Consider the following 23616-nt stretch of genomic DNA (forward strand, 5'->3'; position numbering starts at 1 on the left):
TGATCACAGTTTCTCTTAAGGAGGACATACATGTCTCTAATCCATCAACAGTTGAGATGTTTCACTCAAAACTTCAACCTCAGTGTGGTGCTGCAGGAAAGATCCGGATCCTCTGAGCCAGTAGGATTCATCATTCACAGATTTCTGTGCCAACCCGGAAGATGTGGCCATATTTCACTGGGTATGTGCTAAATTTGCCCCACCTGTGCCCATACCTCAACTAGATCCAACCCTGATGAATGAACATAACCCAAGTTTTTGTGGATTATGAACGTTCCATCTGGTGAAAGGGTTGATGGAAACAAAGGTCAGTGCTCGGTTTTAAGACACGAGTTCTAGCAAGAGCCACACTGTGAGAATCTGGTCTCAACTTTCTTTCACACGAGCAGTCTTTGTTTCCAAAGCTCAGTCGTGGATGGACTGCAGACCAAAGATTTCACCACATTTCTCTCACAATCAACAGCTGTCGTCCGGGGTAGCCCCAAACTGCAAAGCGTGCCGGGGCCTCGCATGAAGAAACCACACAAACGCCTGTTCTTACACCAGGCACCAGTTGTTTTTTGTATTTCTTTATTGTATTTTAGTTTGAAGGAAGACTTGTCATTACATGTAATCGCACTGTTCATACCGTGTCTCCTAAATATATAAAAAAAAAAAGTTCAAACAGTGGGAGACAGATAGTTTGTGTGGTCTGGGACACATACAAAACCCCAAAATAAATAAATCCAAAAGACAACAAAGAAAGTATGCTGGAGCTGCAGCAAAGCTGTCTTTGTCATATGTACAACACAAACTCTGCGCGATGCATTTTCAGCTGCACACACACACACACACACAGACACACACACAGACACACACACAGCAAAATTATTACAAATACAGAGTTGTTAAAATGGACACAGAGAGGAAAAACCCATCCATCACAGACACTGGCATGTCTTCCTGCTGTGACGTAACCAGTTTACACTTCTGCACAAATTGAACTTTTTCCAAGTGATAACTGTACTGAAGTGATATTTTAGTTTTCAAAGGAATTTTACTGCTGCTTTCTGTCAAATATGCAGTTTGAAGGTATCATGTGACAGCGAGATTACTTTAACTTAGCTCAATTGCTGGATATCTGTGGGATCAACTAGCAGCTCTGCACAAAAGTAGAGAAATAGTCCTTTAAACTTGCTTTGAGGCTGAGCTGCCACTTGAACCCACTGACTTTTAACAATTGAGCTAAACTATGCTGATGTCACCATTCAACCTGTCTGCAATTATGCATGCAGAGACACAAAACAAGCGCTGGTCTAACACCATATTCCTCAAAAACAAAACTATCCCTTTCAAAAGTGTGGAAGAGCACTGGGAGCACACAGTAATGCTGTTTGTATTGAATCAGAATAGCGTTGTAAAGTGCACTGCTGGATGCATTACACAGTGGAAGCAGAATAATGTACAAACTGAAACTAGTGTACAATTCATGCAAGCATTGTCGGCGGTAACCAGTGATTACGACACAGTGCCACGTTCAAGAGCAACAAGTAATGTTGGACATTTCAAGTGCTGGCAGGAGGTCCAATGAAGCTACGCAAGAAGAGAAAAACACTTCACCTTTCTGTATTTTAACGTCGCTCTTCAAACATGGCGACATGTCGTGTGTAATCAACGGCAACCACGTCCAAAAGCACCGATTTCTAGCTGTAGGTATTGCGTGTTCTGGCTGGAGTGACTCGAAAAGGACTGATCTGAGTTAGCGACAAGCTCCTCCCAAAGTGATACACGAAAGGCCTCAAATGTCTGCAAGCGGCTCCGCGGACAGACTGAAAATAAGAGACATGACAGGTCTGAGGATCTGCTTTTCTTACTTTACACTCAGAAATCAAAACGTCAGCCCCCATCTTCATTGGCTTCATCTTTTCTCTTCTGTCACATCATCTTCGGATTGCCTGGACTTACACAACATAGTGAGCTAGCTAGCAAGTAAGGGAACTACAATGCATGCTAGCTGGTAATCTAGCGAGCAAGCTAACAAGCTGGCAAGTGTTACGCTGTATTTGCACCACAACAGCAGATCCGGAGGATCGAGAAAATCTCCTGATATTCTGACTTTGGCGCATTCATGCATTATTCCATCATGGCTGCCCCCACTGTTAGCCTACTCACAGCACATATTCTTTCTGTCAGCAAAGTTGTGCTGTGCAGCCCGCCACAGTTTACAAGAGTCATGAACCGCCATGCTGCACACGAACTGGCTTAAACGTAGCTATCTAGTTAGCGTGCTAGCTTTTTTTTTTATTTATTTTTTGTTTGTTTGGATTTCCACATGGGGAGGGAGCTGTCGATGACCCAGATCACAGCAGGCACATGTAAATTCAGATTTGAGGGAGGTTTTTCCTGTCAGCATTTTGGTTGAGTACATGTAAAATTTACATAAAGCACAAGTCCAGTATTTCTCGTTAGCCAGTGTAAAAGGCACATTATCATGGCATAACAGGTCAGAAACAGTGGAAGGACTGGGGGGGGGGGGGGGGGGGTGGCCGGGGCAGGGGTCAAAGGTCAAGTTACTACCCATAAAAAGTGTATGTATTCTGACATTTACACATTATTTGGGAACCTCATCCCAACAAATGTGACAGCAGATGGTGCCTTCACAATGACCTTCAGGACATTTTGTGGAGCTGTAGCACCTGACAGGGAAATGGTGCATTCTCTCACTCAACCTACTGACTAATTCAGTTTTCACACTGAGTTACTGCGCTGTGATCAGGGAGCTGTGAGTGGACAGAAAAAATAATAAACTGCATTGAAGTTTAGGCAGACAGGCTGAAATTAAACTGTAATTCTACACTCAACGGATGACACATCTGTGCTACTTCTCTACGTGTTTTTTTTTTTAGGAACACATACTGCATCTCGCCACTGAGGGACAATCACTGTAGTTTTATGCTCTTATGCTTCTCATGACTCTATTTTCTGCTCTCATCACACCTACAAAGCTGTGATATAATATCAATGAAATGTCAAAACTTCTTGTCTTCTCGCCTCAAACTGAAACTGTACGGTCTGTAGAGTGTGCTCACACAATGGAACAGAAGGCCTCAACGAGACGGCAAACATCTGTTTGGATAATGATGAATCAAAGCATTTGATCAGAATCGATAATGAAAAGTAGTATCTGCACATAATTAGCTCGTGGCTCAAAATGACTTTCATTGACTTAAAAGTAAGAGAGGACTCAAAGAGGAAACTACAGACGTCACCACGGGGCTGTTGGCAGGGAAAACTAAACATTTATGAGGAAACTCACGCTGTCAGGTTTGAAGTTGCACAATCTGCAACCTAAAAATAAAATGATGGGAAGGTGGGGGTACTCAGTTGCACCAGACTTCATCTTGAAGACATCCAAACACGCAGCCTGCACTTACATATTTGTAACCTCTGAGTGGGCGTTTCCAACAGCCTCAGCTGACCTATATGAGTGACAGCGTGTCAACGCCCATGGTGCTACTGACTGGTGACAGCATCAGCCATCAAACCATAGCGCTTTAAGCTGTCAACATTCAACATTCGGGAGGACCCATCGTACTATTTTGTTTGTCATCCACTCAGGAAGTAGCAGCTTGCTAGCACTGATTTTTTAAAACTTTTGCTTCATGGTATATGAACACCTGCTGAGTTATTGGCAGCTTCTGCACAGTCAGCACTGTCTTCATCCAGAACTATAGAAAGGTGGGTGTGCAGCTAGTGTTGGCTGCCTTTTCATGGGCCCAGATGTTGTAATTGCGAACACTGACAACTGTCTGTATTTGAAAACCAGTAGAATTTACTCCCATGTGTTTTTCCCCATCAAGGGCACCTGATGTATATGATATCTGCAATCATTATTTGCTTGTAACTGCAATACAGTGGTACATTTCCTAATTCTGTTCATTTTATTGTGTTGGTTTTTAGTCAGCTACTAACTGACCTTTTCCTCTAAAAACAGCCTTTTTTCTATCTGTCTGGCACAACTAACTCTCAGGCTGCACATGGAAAGAGGTGACCAGCTACATTTTCCCTTTTCAGTTTCTAATTTGTTATCAGCGGAGGCCCAAGGCTCAAGTGATCACAACTAAAAACAAAAGCATGTTAACAGATTTGCGTCTTTTTGTGTCATCTAGCTTGTAAACCATCACAAATTAATTCATGACACCTCGAGAGGTTCCGAGCCCAGACACTTTCATCTTAGCTGGACTACAGCTGTACTCTGGTTTATTTTAGAAATCATGTAATGTGTTTTTAACGGCTGTACAGCACCAGCATAGGTACAAGATTAATGCAACAATTTCTATTATTAATCCTTAATTAATTCTCATTTTCTTAACGTCTAAATCGCTCTTTTTTAATCTCTTACGCTCACTGGTATTCAAATACCAGGGAGAAGCATTCTGAGGAGCACAAACCTCCTCCAATCACATTGCTGGGATTAAAGCAGAACGGGGTTACTGGCTGCTGGGCCAATGACATGAGAAGAGGTGAAACAGAACAGGTGAGAAGGCGGGAGAGAGAAACAGCCAACCAACAGGATCCCTTGTGTGTGGTGACGTCATCATGGCTGACTGCTAATCATTTAGTGCCAGCAAGGCGAGAAATGGGGTCTCTGATGGGAGTTTGCAGGGGCTAGGTGAATGGAATGTAAGCAAGGGAGCTATAATAAAATAAGACAAACAAAGAAAATAAAACTAATGCAAGGCATTAGTTTTATTTTCCTGTAGCTCTGATGGGATGTGAGCAGTGTGTCAGTTCTTTCACCTGCACAGAGTTTGACCAAATGGAATTTGCAAACCCTGACAGAGGCGGTCGTTTCAATCGGTGTGGTTTGTCTGTTAGGGAATATTTACCAAATCAAGAACGTTGAAAAAATCTGAGATTAACATCAGATACGGGTGCCAGCAGGTTCACTCTAAATTTGATCAGCACTTTGTTTTATTCATACTGTTTACACAATCTGAAATCAATTGTTTTGTTTGTGTATCTAAAGCTTAACATAGCCCATTACTCTGAATATTAAAGTATGACTTACAAAATGCAAATTAGTGATTGAGTGTTGAACATTTTCTGCCTTTCAGTGTGTTTTCCCCATAAAGTAAAGCACTGCAGTGGTCAAACTCCTCGTGTCCAACACGCAGGTACGGTAAAACATGCCTCAAAATGTGTTCACAGAGACCATTTGGCCAGTTCTTCACGTTATGCTCTCTGTGTAACAGACACTCCTGCTGGAGGGACAGTGTGTGTTTGTGTGTGTGTGTGTGTGTGTGTGTGTGTGTTCTGTTTATTGAAGAAGGCCTAAGTTTCTTCAGGGGCACTGCTGCAGGGAGGGCACAGAGTAGGTTTCTATCAGAGTGTCTGGCTGGCGAAGAAGGCCTTGGCCTCTCCACAGGTGGGGTTGGTGCACAGCGGGCAGCGGAGGGTCAGCTGGCGGGAACAGGGCTTGTTGGACTTCAGGTGGGACTGGACCAGGTCTGCCAGAGTCTGGACAGGATGAAGGACATACACATTCATTAATGGCTCTGTGAACACCTTGATGTGTTTCTGTCAGACAAAAGGTTAACTCATCCCTTCAGCTTAAAGCCTGGAGTTACATGTTCAAAGCCTTCCACTGGCTCAGTGTGCACAGTCCTTGGTTTCCTGGGAGGCTTTTAATTTGAAATATCTGAAGGAAGTGTTGGGTTTTCTTTGCACAAATTTCACAGCTCTCAGAAAAATGCCAAGGTGATGCCTGTGGAAATAACAGGTGAACAGAAACAGTACCTGTGTTAAAGGAATAGTTTGACATTTTGGGAAATATGCTTCTTTGTCAATCTTCTCAGCTAACTCATGAGTTTGCCAGGATATGGTTAGCTTAGCTTAGCATTGGCAACCAGTGTAAGCTTCAGGAATGTGTCATTTTTACACTTACGTTTTTTTGAAGTTAAACTAAACAAACATGTCATAACCTGTTCATTAATTAGTTTTAAATGTGCTGTTTGGCAGAATTATTTTACCATTGACCAGAGCTGGGCTAGCTGTTTCAGGCTTTATGCTAAGCTATACCAGGTGCTGGCTGCTTCAACTGACCTAAAACCATGAGTGGTATTGACCTTCTTGAGCTATTAGAGCACAGGCAATTTGACCACCCCTCACAGTTTTTTACCTGACCTTCATCAGAGAGATTCCTGCATTTGTTTGTGCTGGTCATGCAGATTATTTGATTACAACTTTTATTTGAATATTTCTTTGAAAGAACAGCATGTGCACAACTTGAGGTTTGCTGTTTTTTTTTTAAACATGTATGTTTAACACAACATGCTTGTGTTGCGCCAGAGAGAAACGGCAGATGAATAATCTGAGAGGATGACAGTAATAACTCAAAGGTAAGAATGTCTAAATGAAGAGTGATATAAGTAAGCTGAACAGCAGCCAGCTCTGAAGTAAAACTTCTGATGAATGCATTTTCTTTATTTTCCAGCAGCTGCTGCTTGCAGACGGCAGCAGACTGATGCAGTTCACTGAGAAACTAAAACTACACCAAGGAAACCATCCTTCAGTAACTACCAACTAATCATCCTCTGGATATTGATTTGTACACTCAAACACACACACACTCAGAGACTTGGCGAGGAGTCTCTGAGCGCGGCGGGTTTGACCAGCCAGCCAGCCGGGCGGTTCAGTTCTACTGTAGTCAGCTCTAAAGGTTCCCATTGATCTGCCCCCTTCCTTTAATAAACCCTGCGCACACACACACGCACATACACGCACACACACGCACACACACACGCACACACACACGCACACACACACACACACACACAGCTGTTACAGCTGGAGGAGTTGCCTGTTGTGAGAAAGGTTGCGGGGTTGAGGATGAAGGGAAGGAAGGAGGTGAGATGGAAGGAAGAAAGGAGACAAAGGAGAGAAAGAGGGAAGGAACGAAGGAAGGAAGGACGGAATCCAAATATTGACCATCTCCTGCCTGGAGTTCACTTACTTCACAGAACCTTCTGCTGCTGTCTACTTTTCTATTATTAGAGTCCTGCCTGCTGTCCTACAGTCTTCCCTCCTTTTTCATTTCTTCCTTTTTCAATCCTACATGCATTTCTTTTGATTTGCTTTGCCCTTCAAAATGTTTGCAGACATGAATCAGCACAGTGTGTGTGAAATGTACCTTAATAAAGAGAGGGTTCCCATTCAACGACTCTGCTCTCCTGATGTTTTCCACGCCACACTGAGGACAGAGAGGAAGAGAAAGCTGTCACACGTGTTTATACTAATGAAGCCAACATGCAAATGCACCACAGCGTATCAAATCAAACAGGTTAGGTGTAAATGGCAGCCCAGAGACAAAAATCATATTAAATGAATTTCAGCATTGAAGATAATGATGTGGAGAAGTGATTTTCCGCGGTCCAGGACCTCGAGAAGCAAAAGCGTTTTGTCCTGAGTTTCCAATTATCCTGAACGAGTTTTTGGAGTGAAACTCCTCTTGACTGTGGACACACTGAAATGGTTCAGACAGCATGTGCATGTGTCACTTGGCACCTCTATCTTTGTGAGGACCAGTTCAAGTTTAAGACCTTGAGGGTGAGGACACTTGAGGACATGTTTGGACAGAGAGGACATGTTTGGACAGAGAGGTGCTATTGGGTAATGGTCAGGGGTTTGGGAATGAATTGCGTCAGGGTTCTCACAAGTGTAGATGTACAAACAGCTGTGTGTGTCTCTGTGGCACCAGTCACATTGATTGGTGGTCACCTCACTGGTGCCGTTACACAGACAGAGGACACAGGACACACAGCTGCAGCTCACACACCTGACACACACACTTCTGTTAACCGAACCTCTACATCAAGTCTCAGGTTAAACCGCCACGACTTGGTCCAGATAGGAATGAGCACAGAACAGGACTGGTTGTTTCTGACCGATGTCTGAGCAACACTTGAAAATGACGACTGCTTTCAAAACTCTCCCTGTTGGTGCATTCAGGGTCGCTCCAAAATCTGAGTTTTACATTATCGACTGGGACACAACTGAGTCCACTTTCCTGCTCTAAATTTCACTTTCTAACTCAAAGACTGTTCTCGATCATTCTCTGATCATTGCTAAGCTGCTCTCAGTGACGGCCATAACTTCATGTTTCATATGAACACTTCCAGACGTTCATTTGTCCATGTTTGCTCCCAGCTGTTAGTTGAATAACAGACTGTACTTGAGACTTTAAAGTACCTTAAATTATGGCAGATGTTTTTTACTTCTCTTCTGCTTCTCTTGAAATTTACATAACGATGAACTGAAAAACTGATGCCTTCAGGGAAAGAAAGAAATTTAATCTAAAAGCTAATGGACAATTTGGAAAATGATCAAATAAGCACAATCTCTAAACACTGTTATGGTCCTCCACCCAACAAACTGGAACATTTAAGGTAATATTCAGCCTCTCTTTACCTCAAGACCATCATGTGATGCTCTGTACTCTAAACTGAGCTGACTGAGCAGCCTGGAGCTGCTGGGAAAGGGAACGTGGGGTTTTTTCTCCTCCTTACCTCCTCCCCCAGCACCTGTCCATACTCGATGTCTAGCTCGTGTAAAGTCTCTATGTGGTCGGAGGTGAAGGCGATGGGCACCAGCAGGATGTTCTTCTTCCCTCGTTCACACAGACCTTTAATGACCTCGTCCGTCTGGGGGCCGAGCCACGGCATGGGCCCCACCTGAAGGACACAGGACATGACAACAGTTTCATTGCAGCGAGGTGGGAGTCACAGCTCATCCATCTGCTTCATCCCTGTGATACAGACCGCTCAGATTTCGATGATAACGCCTGTGGATGTTCATGGATTAAAGACCACATGACCTCGTGACCTTCTCTCTGCCGCCACCTTCAGGACAAACTTTACAATTTGAGCTCCACTGAAGGTAAGGCTCTAAGAGCATCTTAATGTTGCTTGTTCTGTCCAGTACTTTCACACTACAGATGCAACTGGGGTGCTAGTTTGTAGTCTTTTTCAAGGTATTCTTAGAAATCCCACCTTAATTTAATATAACTGCCCGATAAATTCATTTCACTGGAATTGTCAAATTCTTCAACAAACAAAATGTTTGCTTTAATTACAAACTGACAGATGCTATAATCTCACAATTATTCACACAGGAATTCCAGTTATGTATCTTGTGTTACGTCCAACATTGTGTAGGTTTTCAACACTGTGAGCATTTCCACACATGGCTGGTTTACTTTCTGCTCTACAGAAAGTCGGCAACATTTCTCAGTCCTCTTCTTTTGTGAACAGCTGTACAATTCATCCCATGTGGGAGTTTCGTAAAGCGTCGGCCACACTGACCTGCGCACTAAGAGCTGGGAGGTTTTCTGCTGTAATGCAGCTGCAGTATAAGACGGACGAGTGGCTCCCTCTTGTGGTGACCAACTCTGTCAGACTGACACTGAAACATGCCCAGGTCTGATAAATAGCAAACTGTACAGAGACGACTCTCAGAATTAGGAACAAAAGTAAAAATAGTTCTTAAAGGGGTTCTAATAAATAGTTAGAAGAACAGTGTATCAAACGACAATGTTAAAACAATATGACAATGTGAAAGAGGTCACTCACAGTGATGAGGTCAGACAATTAGCACTGGAATCATCTTTTGGAGTTTTACAGTTTTATAGAGTTTCAGCTCAACCACTCCACCACGATAGCGGTGCCAGTAAGTTCCAGTAAGAACCAGTAAGGACAGATGCAGCATTAATGCTCGCATGAGAAACGGGCTGTTATACTGCTGGTTGTCTGTATCACTACTGTTCAGTTTCAGCAAACAAATACTTGAGCAGAGGTGGCCATTTTTAGAACATCTACAGCTGGAACTACTTCTCTTTAATGAGGCGTCTGGTGTCAGATGATAGACATGATGCTACTATTGCAAGGAATTACAAAGCAATGACCTACTACTGCTCCCAGTAGAAGGTCGCTGTTTTGCAGCTCAATGATTTCGTGTTGTAGGATGTCAGACACATTGATTCTGCTTTACATATAAGTTTAGCAAATATGCTCAGTTCCTTTTGTTTACTTTTCATATCATGAAGCCTCTCACTAAATGCCTGAAGGAGTTTTCACACTCAGCAGCATGTTCGGATGTCATAGCAGCTTTTTGTTCTAAATGCTCAGCGTTTCCTCTTTTCGGTTGCATTTACCACAACTTTAATTACAGCCGAGTGCTGAGAAGCTGCGGGAGCTTGACGTTCAGCTCTGAGAGGTTCTTGGTAATGTCCATCATGAAGGCCAAATCACACACAGATACAGCCATTTGCTATCACTGAGTTTCACAACAGGTTTTCCTTCATCTCTATGAATCATTCCAGACAAACTGACACTTTGGAACAACTTCACTTATTGTGTGTGTGTGTGTGTGTGTGTGTGTGTGTGTGAGGACATATATTACTTATATTACGGGGACATACATTTTTAACAGTCACTAAGTGGCAACTGGTCTTTCTTATGAGGGACAAAACACATTCAATTTTAGGGTGAAGACTAATTTGTTAAGGTTAGAGTAAGCATTAGGGTTAGGCAGGTCATGGTTTTGGCTATGGTTAGGGTAAGTGTCTCTAAAGTACTCTGAAGTGACGGAAACACAATTGTCTGTGTGTGTGTGTGAGTGTGTGTGTGCTCACCCTGGACTGCCACACCAGCCTGTAAGGGTTACAGTGTCCCAGTCTCTCCATGACTCTCTGAACTGTGGCTCCCACTTCTTGAGGATATGGGTCGCCTCTGTTTACAACCTGCACACAGTACACAGCAGCAGCACACTCAGTAGTAATAATACTAATAATAATTCATAAAGTCTATCTGATCTTATCTTATCTTACTAATATCAAGAATAGAAGGTGAACTAGGACCTTCCACTGATGCAGGAAAGCCATTCTGGAATTCATTAGTCAAAACAGGCTTTAATCAAAGTGAATGAGAGGCAGGGGCAACATTTGTGAAGACCACACCTAGCTGTATTAGTAGAATGTGTACCAACAGGACCACCAGCATCTGGCAGTCGCAGCAGGAGTATTAGTATTATCAAATAAGTACCAGTGCTAGTACTTCATGGTACTTACAGCCATAGGGAGCGAGTGTGCTGAGAACAGAATGACAACGTCGTCTCGCTTCTCCTCTGGAAACTTCTGCAGCTCGTTATTGATGTGTTCTGCAAAACACTACACACACAGCACGCACGCACAAATACACACATGCACGTGCGCACACACACACAGACATGTTGTTTTCTAATTTTCTGTTTTACTGAGATGCCAAAATGACATTTTTCTAGTGCTAAAAAAAAGTTGCACTGCAACATGTTGAGATCTAAAAATACAGTCATGCTTGTTAGTTGCTATGACTACCAACCACGGCTACTTTCAGCTCATTAGTTGCTATGACAACATCTCGCCCTGGTCAATTTTTTTCCAGTATTTGTTTTTTTTGTTCTTCTCTCTAAAAGAAGGAGGAGGCTGATGAGCACTTTGGTTAACTGTGTGTAAATGTGTGTGTGTGTGTGTGTGTGTGTGTGTGTGTGTGTGTGTGTGTGTCTAACCTCCACCAGCAGAGGGTGTGTGGGCCAGCGGTCAATGACACTCCAGCTCATTTTTGGCCTTTCGCCTCTGTTTCTGTAGTAACGGTAGATGGTGTTCAGACTGCTGCCTGTTCACACAACAAACACATATCAGTATTATAGATGTGTTGCATCACACAACAAGCACGGCCCTCCGTCGAGCCCTGAGCAGCTCCACTGGAGGGTAGGAGGCGAGGTGCCTTGCTCGTAGGCGAGAGTGTTTAAGCTGTTAAAGGGGGTATTCGCTGCATAAAAAGGAAGGAGCATCCTTTCCAAACGTAAAAAAATAACAGATCAGAAGGAGAAGTTCTGCAGATGGATTACATTGGTTGATTGAACCTGTAGGGTTTCAATATAATGTGCGATCAGTCTTCAGTGACTACTATTATGTTGATGAGTGGCAATGGTGATGGCACAACCCCAAAGTAATGACCTCTGACCACCAAGAAAAACAGGGATCTTAGATTTTCAAACCATTTCCTGTTGTGGATTTAAAGAAAACTCCAAATAAAACCACTTTGTCATGCTCGCGCAGTAAAATGGCCCCTTCAGGCAACATGAAGCGCCATTATTTGAATATAATAGCTGTGGTGTGTGCAGGCAGGCTAACAAAACACGTACACATTTCCCCACAACTTCAGTTTGCTTTCTGTATTGATTCAGCCTCCAAGCTGTGTGTTTAGACCTTGGGAACTACAATTGTGAGCTAAGTAAGATGTAACTAACTTACTCTATCTGATGCCACGTGACGTTTTTAGCGCTGAAGTGCGGCGGTCCGGTCCCACCTTTAACTAAAACACAGCAGACTGTAACTGGTCAACAGTGTTATGTGATTTGATATGGTTTTGCAATTTTTCTACACCTTCATGAACATTTCTTTTAGTACAAATCTATGGTTGATTCCAATTGTCGACCTGCCAGACAGCCCCAATCTGTGCCTCTCTTTTCTAGTCTTTCATTCTAGTCATTGTATGGTTGTAAGATGGTCATTAAACGACAGCTGTCCTCAAAGCACTTCCAGAAACCTCAAAGACAAATTTGTAGCTGCTGCATGACAAGACAGATCTGTAAGACGTTTTCCAACTGGAGACTCTAATTCGTAACCCAAACAAAGAGGACAGCCAGTGGCGATCTGCACTGGAAAAGTGACTTGGGAAATGTGTTTTTCACACCCAGATGGTATTTGTGAAGGAAATACCACAACAGTGAAAAGTGCTGTTTAACGAGCTGTGTTTTAATAAAGAGTGCTGCCACTAATATCTGAAGAAATGACTAAATGACAAGCAGCAGTGCTGCGTCGCACAGCAAAGGCCAGAGAGGAGATACCCAGTGTGCTGAGATGTGTCAGGATCTGTCTGATCAGCTCAGCAGGTGATTAACTAAGCTGTCACGTCTCGTGTCGGCTTCGCACGTGGCGTAATCAGAGCAGCGAGTCACAGGGTCAGGAAAACAAAGGGAACAAGGAGCTTTTTCAAGTTGACAAGACAAACAGGCTCATCAGTCCCAAGAGGAAATGAAAAACAAGCAGTCAGCACAGCTGTGCAGGTCGGACACCAGGCTGAAATAAAACTGCTCTGAATGGTACCGACAAGGCCAATTCATGCTAAACATGTGCAGGTTCGGCTGCTTTGCGTAGATAATGGTTGATATACTCACGACAACCTTCCACTAAATGGCCACTACCTCTACAGCACTTTGTGCCCATTTCTCTGTTTTCATTTTTCATAAATGTAGCAAAGTGGCTAACTAGATATGTAGGAAGACAACATCCTCTTCCTTAATCCCACCTGTAAAGGCTGGTGGAACCGGCTGAACAGCTGGCAACGAGCACAGCAGACCTGTTCAGATCACTAGAAAACCCTGAGATATGGGTTTCAGCCTTTGCTTGCTTCTCTCCTCTCTCTTCCAGCAGGACACTGAGGGACCAGCCCTGCAGACTCGTTCACTTTGCTGATATTTGCTGACAGCAGACGGTGACAGGGTGGACAGCACTCTGGGTGTGGTGACACTAACGACCACAACGTCTCTTTTATCTTTGGCAAATTTTCCTTTAAATCTTTTTTTCTTTTTCAATTATTTCAAGATGTTTGGACACAGTGTTACTTACTCCTGAACAGCCTTAGTGAACGCAGTGAGCATTATTGCCTCTGTAAAGCTGCTGTACTGAGGATAATTGTTATCTTAGGTAATCCTTTATTGACTTTCCTGTATCTGTGCTGCGTGTGACAGTCACCTGTGGTGGAGCAGCTGTACTGAGGATACTGTGTGAAGGCCACAGCTCGTTCAACTCCATCTTTCTCCATCTCCTCGATAGCATCTTCCGTCAGCGGCTGAACGTACCGGAAACCGATGTAGAACTTGTGAGGAGCTGAAAAGAGGCAGAGTCAGTAACTGGCAACCATGTGAAATAACCTCACTGGTCATTAACAGTGTGACCCTTGCTTCTGCAATCTGGCATTTATGAACTGAAATGACTGAATGATCACATTAAGACAGTGAAGGGTTTTATTGACCCAGATCTTATTAAAGTGGTGCTCCTCCTCTCAACCATGTTTGTGTACCACTCGATATGATCAGTTTCCAGCCCGCTGCTTGTTATCAGTGAGGTGTGTGTAGGCGTGTGAAGGGACACTCCTCCACTGTTTCACTATCTACACTTCACACACACGCTTCACTGCTAACAAGTGGCTTCACCAGTAGGAAACACATGACGTTAACGCTGGACGCTATGACACACTCAGACTCTCCCTTTGAGCTGCATGATTTCAGGAGGAGTGAGAGCTCTGACGGGCAGGATGATCCGCTCGAGCACCGTCTCACCTGTCTCAGGACTCATCTCGTCCAGCAGCTTCACCATGCCCTCCCCCTGCATGGAGGTCCAGTGTTTGATGGGCGAGCCCCCTCCGATCTTACTGTACTGCTCCTGGATCTTTGGCGTGCGGCGCTTAGCGATGAACGGGCCGAGCTTGCTGCGGAGTAATGACAGATGAACGGCAGATTGAACGGTGCACCTACAGCACTCGTAGATGACATTACAGCACATTATAAACTAACAGTAGATTAATATATCGATAAAACACCACAAGACATATTGACATGTAGCTGCACTTAGACTGGCATCATTTTGAGAAAGTGAAAACAAAACACTGAGAGGCATTATTTCCCAAAGTTTCATCATCAGAATCGAATTTGAGATGGGAAAAAAACAAAACTCGTGCTTTGGCTGACCTGCTCTCATAATCTGTGATGGTGGGTCACAAGAAAAGGCTGCTTCATTTAGTGGAGTCACAAGCCTTTTGGCCTGGGAACAACGGCTTCACAAGGATCCGTACTGTTCATAATGTGTGTAGAAATGAAGAGCGGCGTTTTTTTTCTTCTCGACAGTAACAAGAAACGCTTTGTGGGTTCATCGTCACTTATTATGAAACAGACAGAGATGCAGCAGAGCGCCGTGACACAACAAACCTTCCCCATTTGCTTGTTTGTGTGTGTGTGTTTGCGTGTGTGTGTGCATACCCTATAATTTGTAAAAGCTATCAGCTGTGCTTTCCAGACTGCATATGCAATGTTATTTTCAGCTGGAAAAAACCTGCTTTCACTCAGAAAGACAATATAGCTGACTGTGTGTGTGTGTGTGTGTGCGTGCGTGTGCGTGTGCGTGCGTACTTCTGCACAGGGAGTTTCATCAGGTCTGTGTCCATGAAGAGCCGCAGCAGGAAGCCGTGAACATCTTCTAGTTTCTCGGGTCCTCCCATGTTCAGCATCAAGATGCCTGTCTTAGGCTTCCTGCAGGCACAAGAGACTCACAATCAATAATTCATATCAAACGTTCCCTTGACTCCCCACAAAAACGGGTTGAGCTCATTGATTATTAACAACAGTTAATTAATGGGTCTTTCTACGATCAAATCTCACAGTATATTGATTTTGAAGTATTGATGTATGATGGTGTATGTATTGTATGTTTATTATGCTAATGCTAAAACACAGGTTGTAAAATATTGCTATTTCTACAAAGTTTATTGATATTGGTTTCTGTGTTGAGCTTCCAGCCGGTTCAGCTCAGCTTGAAAACACGGACACATGGTCCTGCTAAAGGAAGCTAAAGTTCGCTTGTCCTGTCAAAATCCTGTTGAGTGAAATGAACGCAACTCAATCAAGCAACTAATGTTAGCCTTTTCAACCGGGCTGTGACATTAGCATTAACTCGCATCGAGTGTTAGCTTCTTATGGCACCTTGTAAAATTTAATTTAGCTCAGTAGCTAATGTTCTCTTTTTTCATTTTAATCAAAAGGTTTTAGAAGGAAAAGCACGCAGGGCAATGAGAATCACTGCCACCTGTGGGCCCGGCTAACCATTTGTTTTGTCCTGCAGAGACGCAATTTACCCATTTCTACTTGTAATTTAGAAAAAGGCCAATCTCAAGAGCAGTTACAGCTACAAACATGCTGAATTGGATGAGCTGCAAGGACAAATGAACACTGGTGGAGTTTGCGTGTCCAACAAGACATTGGCATTGACATTGGTATTTCATGACATGGAAAAACGCCGCGAAATATCTCTAGCTTATGCAGATAATGTTGGCTCGCCCTGTCGGCCTTTCAAGCCCACTTTAGCACCAGCTGCTAACATCAGCCTGTCAGTAAGATCTCATGGGTGCTGCAGTGCTTTCAACCGTACACTCCACCAGCACTGTGCTCAGATCCACTGTGAGACTCACAGATGCACAGCTCTGCCTTCTTCTTCATACACTTTGAGCGCCTGGGACGACCTTTGAAGAATCCGCCGACTCATTCGGAATGATTGTTTGGCTGTCATCTTCAAAGGACAGATAGGAGCCAAAGGGCCATGAGGACAGAGATGAGAGGGAACCTGAGAAAGCAGCGGTCAGCTACAGACAGCTGGCGAGGGTACACTGTTTCATTTCTAATAAAAACCAAAAGATTCAGGAGGAACTGGCATCTGTCATACAGAGTCAACAATGTTTGACCTGAAACACTTCTCAATTGAAAGCTGACTGTGAGTAATTCATCAACTTCAAATATCAGCTGGCTGCAGCTTCTGAAATTTGAGGATTTGCTGTGACTTTATGTTTCCTAACATTGTTTATTCAATCACTGAGTTTTTTAACAGTAAGAAAAAGTAAAAAGACGATTCGGATTGGGGTCTTCAAACTCTTGATGGATAGTTGTCATCATTTTTAGGTTTTTTAAACTTCATTATGAATCAATGCGCAAATCCTAAATATTACAATAAAAAAATGGTAATGGAAACACCTATATTTCGAAAATCCTCTCAAATATCGCTAAAACATTTTTACGCTCTCATGAGGTGGTTTTTCAGACTTGTCGATATAAAAGTGTTTCACAAAAGTGTAATGGAAACACTTTTTTCGCTTTTACACGTCACCGAGGTCAGCGGACATGACGCAAGGGGTCAAGCGAGCGGTTCATTTCGAGAAAGATGGCGCAGTATGTGTGGACAGAGGAGGAGGCGGAGCTATTATTAACAGTCATTCATGACAAAAATGTCACAGCTATCTTGGATAGCAAACAGCAACGAAATGCTGAATGTTACAAGGAGATTGAAAGAGAACACGCGGAACACTTTCGGCCATCTTCCTCGAAATGAAATCTTGCGGGACGTCCGAGAATTTATGAGAATTTCGTCTGGTTCGCAAATCACTGTTCAATGGCAACACCTGCTAGTAGCATTTGAACTTTGCCAAAATTTCAGAAATATTGCTTTTATTTTACGAACAACTGTAAAAAATATGGAAATCAAAGAGTTAATGAGATGCTCGGTGGAAGAGGAAACCAGCCAACAGTCAGCTGAGGATGAATATGCAAACGTTCTGAGGCTGTATGGGATCACAGTATGAGTCCACAATCTGTGTTCTTAATCTAAAAAACTCTGCAGAGAGACAAATGAAGCACTCATGTCATGAAGTGTACGATGACTTTAGCTTCGTTTTGCTTTCTTATCTCTATTGATTCATTTCTGCCTTCATGTTCAAAGCATCTCAGCCACTTCAATCTTCGCATGCTATCACAAGTCCTCTCGTTCACAAATTCTCCCATCATCATTGTGTCAATCAGACCAACTACTGAACAGTCCACCACCTCCCCATCACCACCACCATCTTCAGACTGTTTCAGTTCAGTTCAATTATCCACCTGCTGGCTCCTCGTTACCTTTCAGTGGTCACACATCGACTGCTTTCATCTCTCTTCGATTAACAGTTCAACTGCTTTCATCACTCATCTCTTACATCTTACTTACATCTCTCTTACTTTTAAACATTTCTACTGCTTTTCTCACTTGTTCTTAGCCTTTTATCTCTTACTCTAAATGAGGATGCCTGTCAGGTGCTTTTAATTAGTCAAGGGGGTGTGTTCAAGATAAACTAGGGTGTTACAAGTGAACATGTGGAGGTTTTGACCTCTAGTAGCGGAGAAATTTTCCTCTGACTGGGTCCCCATTTTGTTTGTGTCATGCACAAGACCGCAATACACATTCCTGCCAATGGTCTGATCAATAGGGGCAGTCATGTGCCAAGAAACACAGCAAAGGCAGTGAAGAAGAAAACGTGATGCTAGCAAACATGGGCGTAAAACAATGCTGCTTTCAAACTTTAATCAAAAGTCACCTTTGCAAGTGTGTTATGACACAATATTATTATTATTATTATTATTATTATTATTATTATTAGACTTTGGATTTGCTGTAACACTAATGCTACAGTATTTAAATTCACTTAGTATAAAACTGCCATAGTATATTGCTAGACAGTTTGTGTGTGTGTGTGTGTGTGTGTGTGTGTGTCACCTGTTCTCCTGTGTTTCTAGAGTCGCTGTCTGGGCTAAAGCAGCAGCAGTGGAGCGTCTCCTTGCATTCAGACTGACGCTGCTCCTGGCAACTAAAGCCGAGACAGAAAACAGGTTATCCGTGCATCCACAACTCAAACACATTGTATTTGTCTGGGTGATTAATATCACTGGCCACACACGCTGTTTTTCACCACCTAAAATTCATCTCCTTCCTCCAAAACTGTCAGTCAGTCCAAACAGGTTCTGAATATTTGTTGTTATTAATGCCATAACGTGTTCTGCGGAGAGTACGTCTGATTTTGTTTAACCTCTTGATGTCTTGACTTTCTCTTAAGTTTCACTCCACTTTGTTTAAGGCAAATGAAGGAGTCCTCAAAGACACCATCATGTGCCATCACGTATGAGTATTCACTGAAGCTTAGTGATGTTTCTGTAGAGTGAAATACCCAAACCCAATATCTCAACAACTATTGGGTGGATTGCCATGGAATTTCATATAGACATGAGGTTTTTTTTTGTGCATACTGATTTAAGTATAGCTTATTCTTCATAAACACCCTGCACTATTTCATCAAAGGAAAACATTCTTGGTATCACTTTATGCCAAGATTCATCCTGGTACATTTGGTATATCTGGAAACTTTGGAATGTCCACCACAATTATATTAAATTCTCAGAATAACAGAACTTTTATTTTTGAACATTATCTGGTCGATAAACATGAGTTTATAAGGAACTACAGTGAAACTATGTGTCACTGGCTCCATAAAGACCTCTTGTATGAGGTCACAGTAAGTGTCCCTCGGCGGCACTTTAAATTAGCACCTCTGCGCTCACAAACAGTGTGTGAAATAAGACAAACATGCAACAAGCTGCAGAGGACACACAGAAACCAGCATCTTCCTATCTTTGTCCATAAGGAGTCTATTACATCTGCCACGGTGCATGTGCATCTTTACTTTCACAATCCCGGCTGCAGTACCCTGAAGGGCCACCAGGAGGCCTACTGCGATTATGCAAGTTCAAAGCGCTGCAGTTGTGTAACTCCATGTGAATGTTTCCTCGCTTCTTACTCGCCGTAGAAACATGGACCGTTGACGGCTGTCTGTTGTATTTAAGGATCCCGTGGCTGTTACTAAATGCAGCACAAGTACAGGATAAGTCCATTATGTAACATTAACATTAAACTGTAACCTGCAGTAATGCTGGGCTGCGTCAAAACAACGGTGGTTAGCGGCATGCGAGTTACGGAAGCACCGCCATTGGTCTGCAAAGTAAAAGCAAATGAACGGTCACCTTTCAGCAAATATTAAGATGCCGAATATACCAAATGGCAAACATGGTCAAGGAAAACAATGTCTGATTTGTTTAAGTACTCAGAAGGAAATGCGAGTGTCATAAAAGTCAACAATACAAGGTATTGCGCGTTAATGCTACAGCGAGGGTTATATTGTGAAAGCCCTGACAGGAAGTTAAACGTCCACATACATGCTAGCTGACCGTTCGCTTACCAAACGATTCCAATGTCAGCGGCGTGTTATTGAGTTTACATTACTTTACACCAAACAACGCCGCCGCAATTGTCTTTAAACTGCACCAAAGAAACAGAGCAGCTGTGAGATTAAATTCCGAGCTAAAGCTTGAAACTTGACGGTTCCCGTGTACAGCTGTCATCAGGCTAACTTAGCTGCACAGTCACACTCACATTGGAACAAGCGACCGGCGTTGCCCCGGACTGCCATCATGGTAATATCCTGTTTTCACTGGCGATAGAAGTGTGTGTTCCTCCTGAGATGAAGGATGGATACTCGTGCTCTCCGCGGCTCAATGTTTCCTCTCACTAGTTGGCCAGTCTAATGTGTCAGCCAGATTCCTTCAGCTACCACCGGCTGATTGTGCAGACTCCTGTCAAGAGTGGTGCCAATAACTTCAACACTTCCGGTTTATAGATTCAAAATAAAATCACTGGTTACGAACCACGACGAACTTGAGATAATGCAATTTTTTCGTAGGATTTTGATCTACTGTAATCTCGGGGATTCACTACTTATTTTATTTTATTTTTGTACCCACCTCTTTATTCATTATAATATGCAATTATTGATTTCCTTTTCTAAGTTGTCATCGTTATTTAGATTTCTAATTAGGCTATTCTTGCGATTTTATGTCACTGTTGTAATTAATATTTTTTATATGTTCTCTGTTCCAATAAAGAAAAATAAGAAACCTCGACAAAAAATCAGCCATTTCACAAGTAAAAATAAAATATCATTTAATAATAAAGAGAAGAAACTGAAAAACCTACAATTCAACAGAAAATACTTGTGAATCTTTGAGGATCTACATAGAAAAAAAAGAATAAATTTGTGCACAAAACCGTTTATTAAGCAAACTTAACTATCAGTACAAAACTGAAAAATATCTCTATTAATTTCTACCCTTAATGTTACAAGACTGAAAGTGTATGAAGTTATATGTAGAATAGGTTTTACATAGTAATGTACAACAGGACTGCTAACACGTATTCACAGTCACAGTTTAACAACACTTTTAAAGTCATGATTGTGATGAATATTTGTTATTTTTTATATATTTCATTGGCCATATTATGCATTTATTATGGAAACCATTGTGGCACATTTCCGGTCTAAAGCTTGCTTATTGTGGTTCCTTGATGCAGAGCCGTTATCTTAGCGTGGCGTCACAGCTACGTTTGTTTAAATTACAAGATAATCCCGCCCCCGCTCGTGCCGGTCACGCCCCCACCAGAGACCGTGTGTGTGTGTGTGTGTGTGTGTGTGTTTCTGGTTCAGGAAAGAAGCGAGGACGCAAGGATGGAAGGCGAGAAGAGCACGAGGGGTGAGGAAGGATATAGTGATGTCATTACAGTACTAAAGAAATGAAGAGAGGACAATGAGAACATTGTTGTTTTTTGTTTTATATCTTATATGCTGCTCTTTTCTGGGTGCGTTTGTACATCTGCGAACTTTCGGCCATGCGATGCACCTTCTTTCTTAAAATCTGGCTAAATCCTAAAATGAGGACCTGCAAATAACTACGATACATTCATGAAGGACAGCCAGTCAGTCGGATTAGATCTGATAAGAACACAAAGTGCCCAAAGTGTTAACATGTGGATAAGAGGGATTCACCCCAATACATTCTACTGGAGAGTACAAATAATGTGCTCGTTAGAGAGAGGACCACTGGTTATAGTGGGAGAGAGAGGCTGAGAGGACTGGTTATAGTGGGAGAGAGAGGCTGAGAGGACTGGTTATACTGGGACAGTGAGGCTGAGAGGACTGGTTATAGTGGGACAGAGAGGGTGAGTGGACTGGTTATAGTGGGACACAAATAGCATTGTGTGTGTGTTGTGTAAAGACTCTACAGCTCTCTTTGATACTGTCCGTGTGTCTGTGTGTCTGGCTGCAGCCTCTGTTGGGTTTACACTGTTTCTACATCTCTGTATTTTCTGCTTTGTTCTCCTTGTTTTTCACTGCTGTTAAAGTAGCGTTTTTTTCATTTCTCTACTATTGCTTGTTGCACCTGCTGTATGTCCAAAGCTCCTTTTATTTATTGTTGGTTATTTGTGTTTAATTGTCTGAGTTTTGTGCTCTTTTCTGGTCAATTCTAGTGAGGCTGGGCAGAAGAAGATTTCTGTAGATTTCGCACTGATACACAGCACATGCTGCAAAATCTGTCTGCACAGATGGAATTTATTGTTGGTTTGGACATCAGGGCTCAGTGGCATGATGTGACCAGTAGTGCTACTTGATTGACATTTGATGCAGTTGTACCCCCCCCCCCACACACACACACACAATATTCCTTGAGTATAATAGTCTTAGTACTCTTCCATTTGCACATTTCCCTGCAGTAATACAAACATAGCACCCTGTTTGTGTTTGACATGATTATTCCCTTTAGATTTATGAAGTATTTTTGTTTAGTTTCTGATTGTTCAATGTCCCCTAGTTAAAGGGGTTTATAAAACTTAGTTTGGTAAGAAGTAAAGAGACAGCAAGTGAGATGACAATTACAGAATGAGGACATGGAAATATATTCCATAATTATATGCCATTATTAATTCTATTGCACTAACAATGAATCTTAAAAAACACATTAGCCTGATTAAAGGTGACTTCAGGTAGAAACGTCAGTTTTCAGCCTTCTGTCTGAATACAGGCACAGATCACTTTGTTGGGGGAACACATACAGATACTGACATCATGTCAGCTCTAGTAGTTTAACACAGTCTGTCACTTTGAATTAAACTGCTTATGAAAATGAGATTTGAGAACAATGAAGCAACACTAACCGACAACACTGTCTGCTCAAATAAAACAACTATAAGACGTTGACGAGCAATAAATAACAGCAGCACTAGCAGGATCTCAACCCATCTGTGTGCCCGTCAGTCACCAAACAGTTTGTAAAGAGAGATTGTTTGTCTTCCTAGAGAACATTTCTTTCAGCAGGTCTTTCTTTCTAAAGGTAGTTAACTGGTCGGGTTCCTTTTAAGCGAGACCAGTTTTTCTAGAATGGACGTCTGAAGCTGCGTTTCCTCCTTTTCAAAGTCACTTTGCATGAGTGAAGCAGGCTGAAAAGCCAAAGAGGAAACAGGAACTGTATTTAAACTAACATATACACAAAGCAAGAAAACACCAGCTCCAAAAGAAGGAAGTCCTCTCACATGAGATGTTTCTGCCTGTCTGTTTAATGCCTTTTGTGTAGTACTTTGAATGCCTATATATTTGAAAGGTACCATGGAAATGAACTTGGTTTGCCTGAAGATGGAGAAAAATTCAACACGAAAATTGAATTTGATTAGAAAATGAAATACTCAGCAGGTGAGTGATATGTTCTGCCAATAGCCACCACTGTAAGACAAGGCAGAAGTCTGGTCTGGAAGGAAAAGCAAATGATCCAAACAAGGTAACAAACCCCACCTGAAAAAAACAACAAGTCTCAAACAAGCTTCTGTTTAAATCATTTTATTTAACTGTAGTTATTGAGTAGTATTTTAATATGAAGAGGCAGACAGACGTGATGAGGACTTGGAGACATCAATCACAACCATTTGATGGACATGCTGCTGCACACGTTTCATTTCTACCTTCCATCTCCAATCCTGGCTCCGGTCTTTAAGAACTAAACTGTTCCCAAATACATGAAAAGTGCACAAAA

The 23616-nt window shown here is 42.4% G+C and overlaps 1 protein-coding gene across 2 annotated transcripts; it reads right to left on the bottom strand.

The window, feature by feature from the left end:
- Window positions 1-576: 576 nt before the first annotated feature.
- fech (ferrochelatase) lies at window positions 577-20302 on the bottom strand. Of its 2 annotated transcripts, none has more exons than XM_041960809.1 (11): window positions 20135-20302; window positions 18428-18518; window positions 15265-15384; window positions 14419-14567; window positions 13832-13966; window positions 11581-11687; window positions 11105-11203; window positions 10670-10777; window positions 8547-8711; window positions 7172-7231; window positions 577-5499 (listed from the first exon to the last, which is right to left on the bottom strand). In XM_041960809.1, the coding sequence occupies exons 1-11, from the start codon at window positions 20172-20174 to the stop codon at window positions 5365-5367; spliced, it is 1209 nt and encodes a 402-aa protein (XP_041816743.1). In that variant the 5' UTR covers window positions 20175-20302; the 3' UTR covers window positions 577-5364. The 2 variants fall into 2 exon arrangements, with proteins under 2 accessions (XP_041816743.1, XP_041816742.1); XM_041960808.1 differs by lacking the exon at window positions 577-5499 and adding an exon at window positions 5523-5746.
- Window positions 20303-23616: the final 3314 nt, after the last annotated feature.

The sequence above is a fragment of the Chelmon rostratus genome, chromosome 19 (assembly GCF_017976325.1).
Source record: "Chelmon rostratus isolate fCheRos1 chromosome 19, fCheRos1.pri, whole genome shotgun sequence".
NCBI lineage: Eukaryota > Metazoa > Chordata > Actinopteri > Chaetodontiformes > Chaetodontidae > Chelmon > Chelmon rostratus.

Bases quoted from the DNA above. Each gene is read 5' to 3' on its own strand.
- fech (XM_041960808.1), bottom strand. From the start codon at position 20,174: ATGATGGCAGTCCGGGGCAACGCCGGTCGCTTGTTCCAAT. The intron at 10,778-11,104 runs GTAAGTACCATG...TACTGTGTGCAG, and splicing joins CACACTCGCTCCCTATGGCT to GTTGTAAACAGAGGCGACCC. The intron at 7,232-8,546 runs GTAAGGAGGAGA...CTCTGTCCTCAG, and splicing joins GACAGGTGCTGGGGGAGGAG to TGTGGCGTGGAAAACATCAG.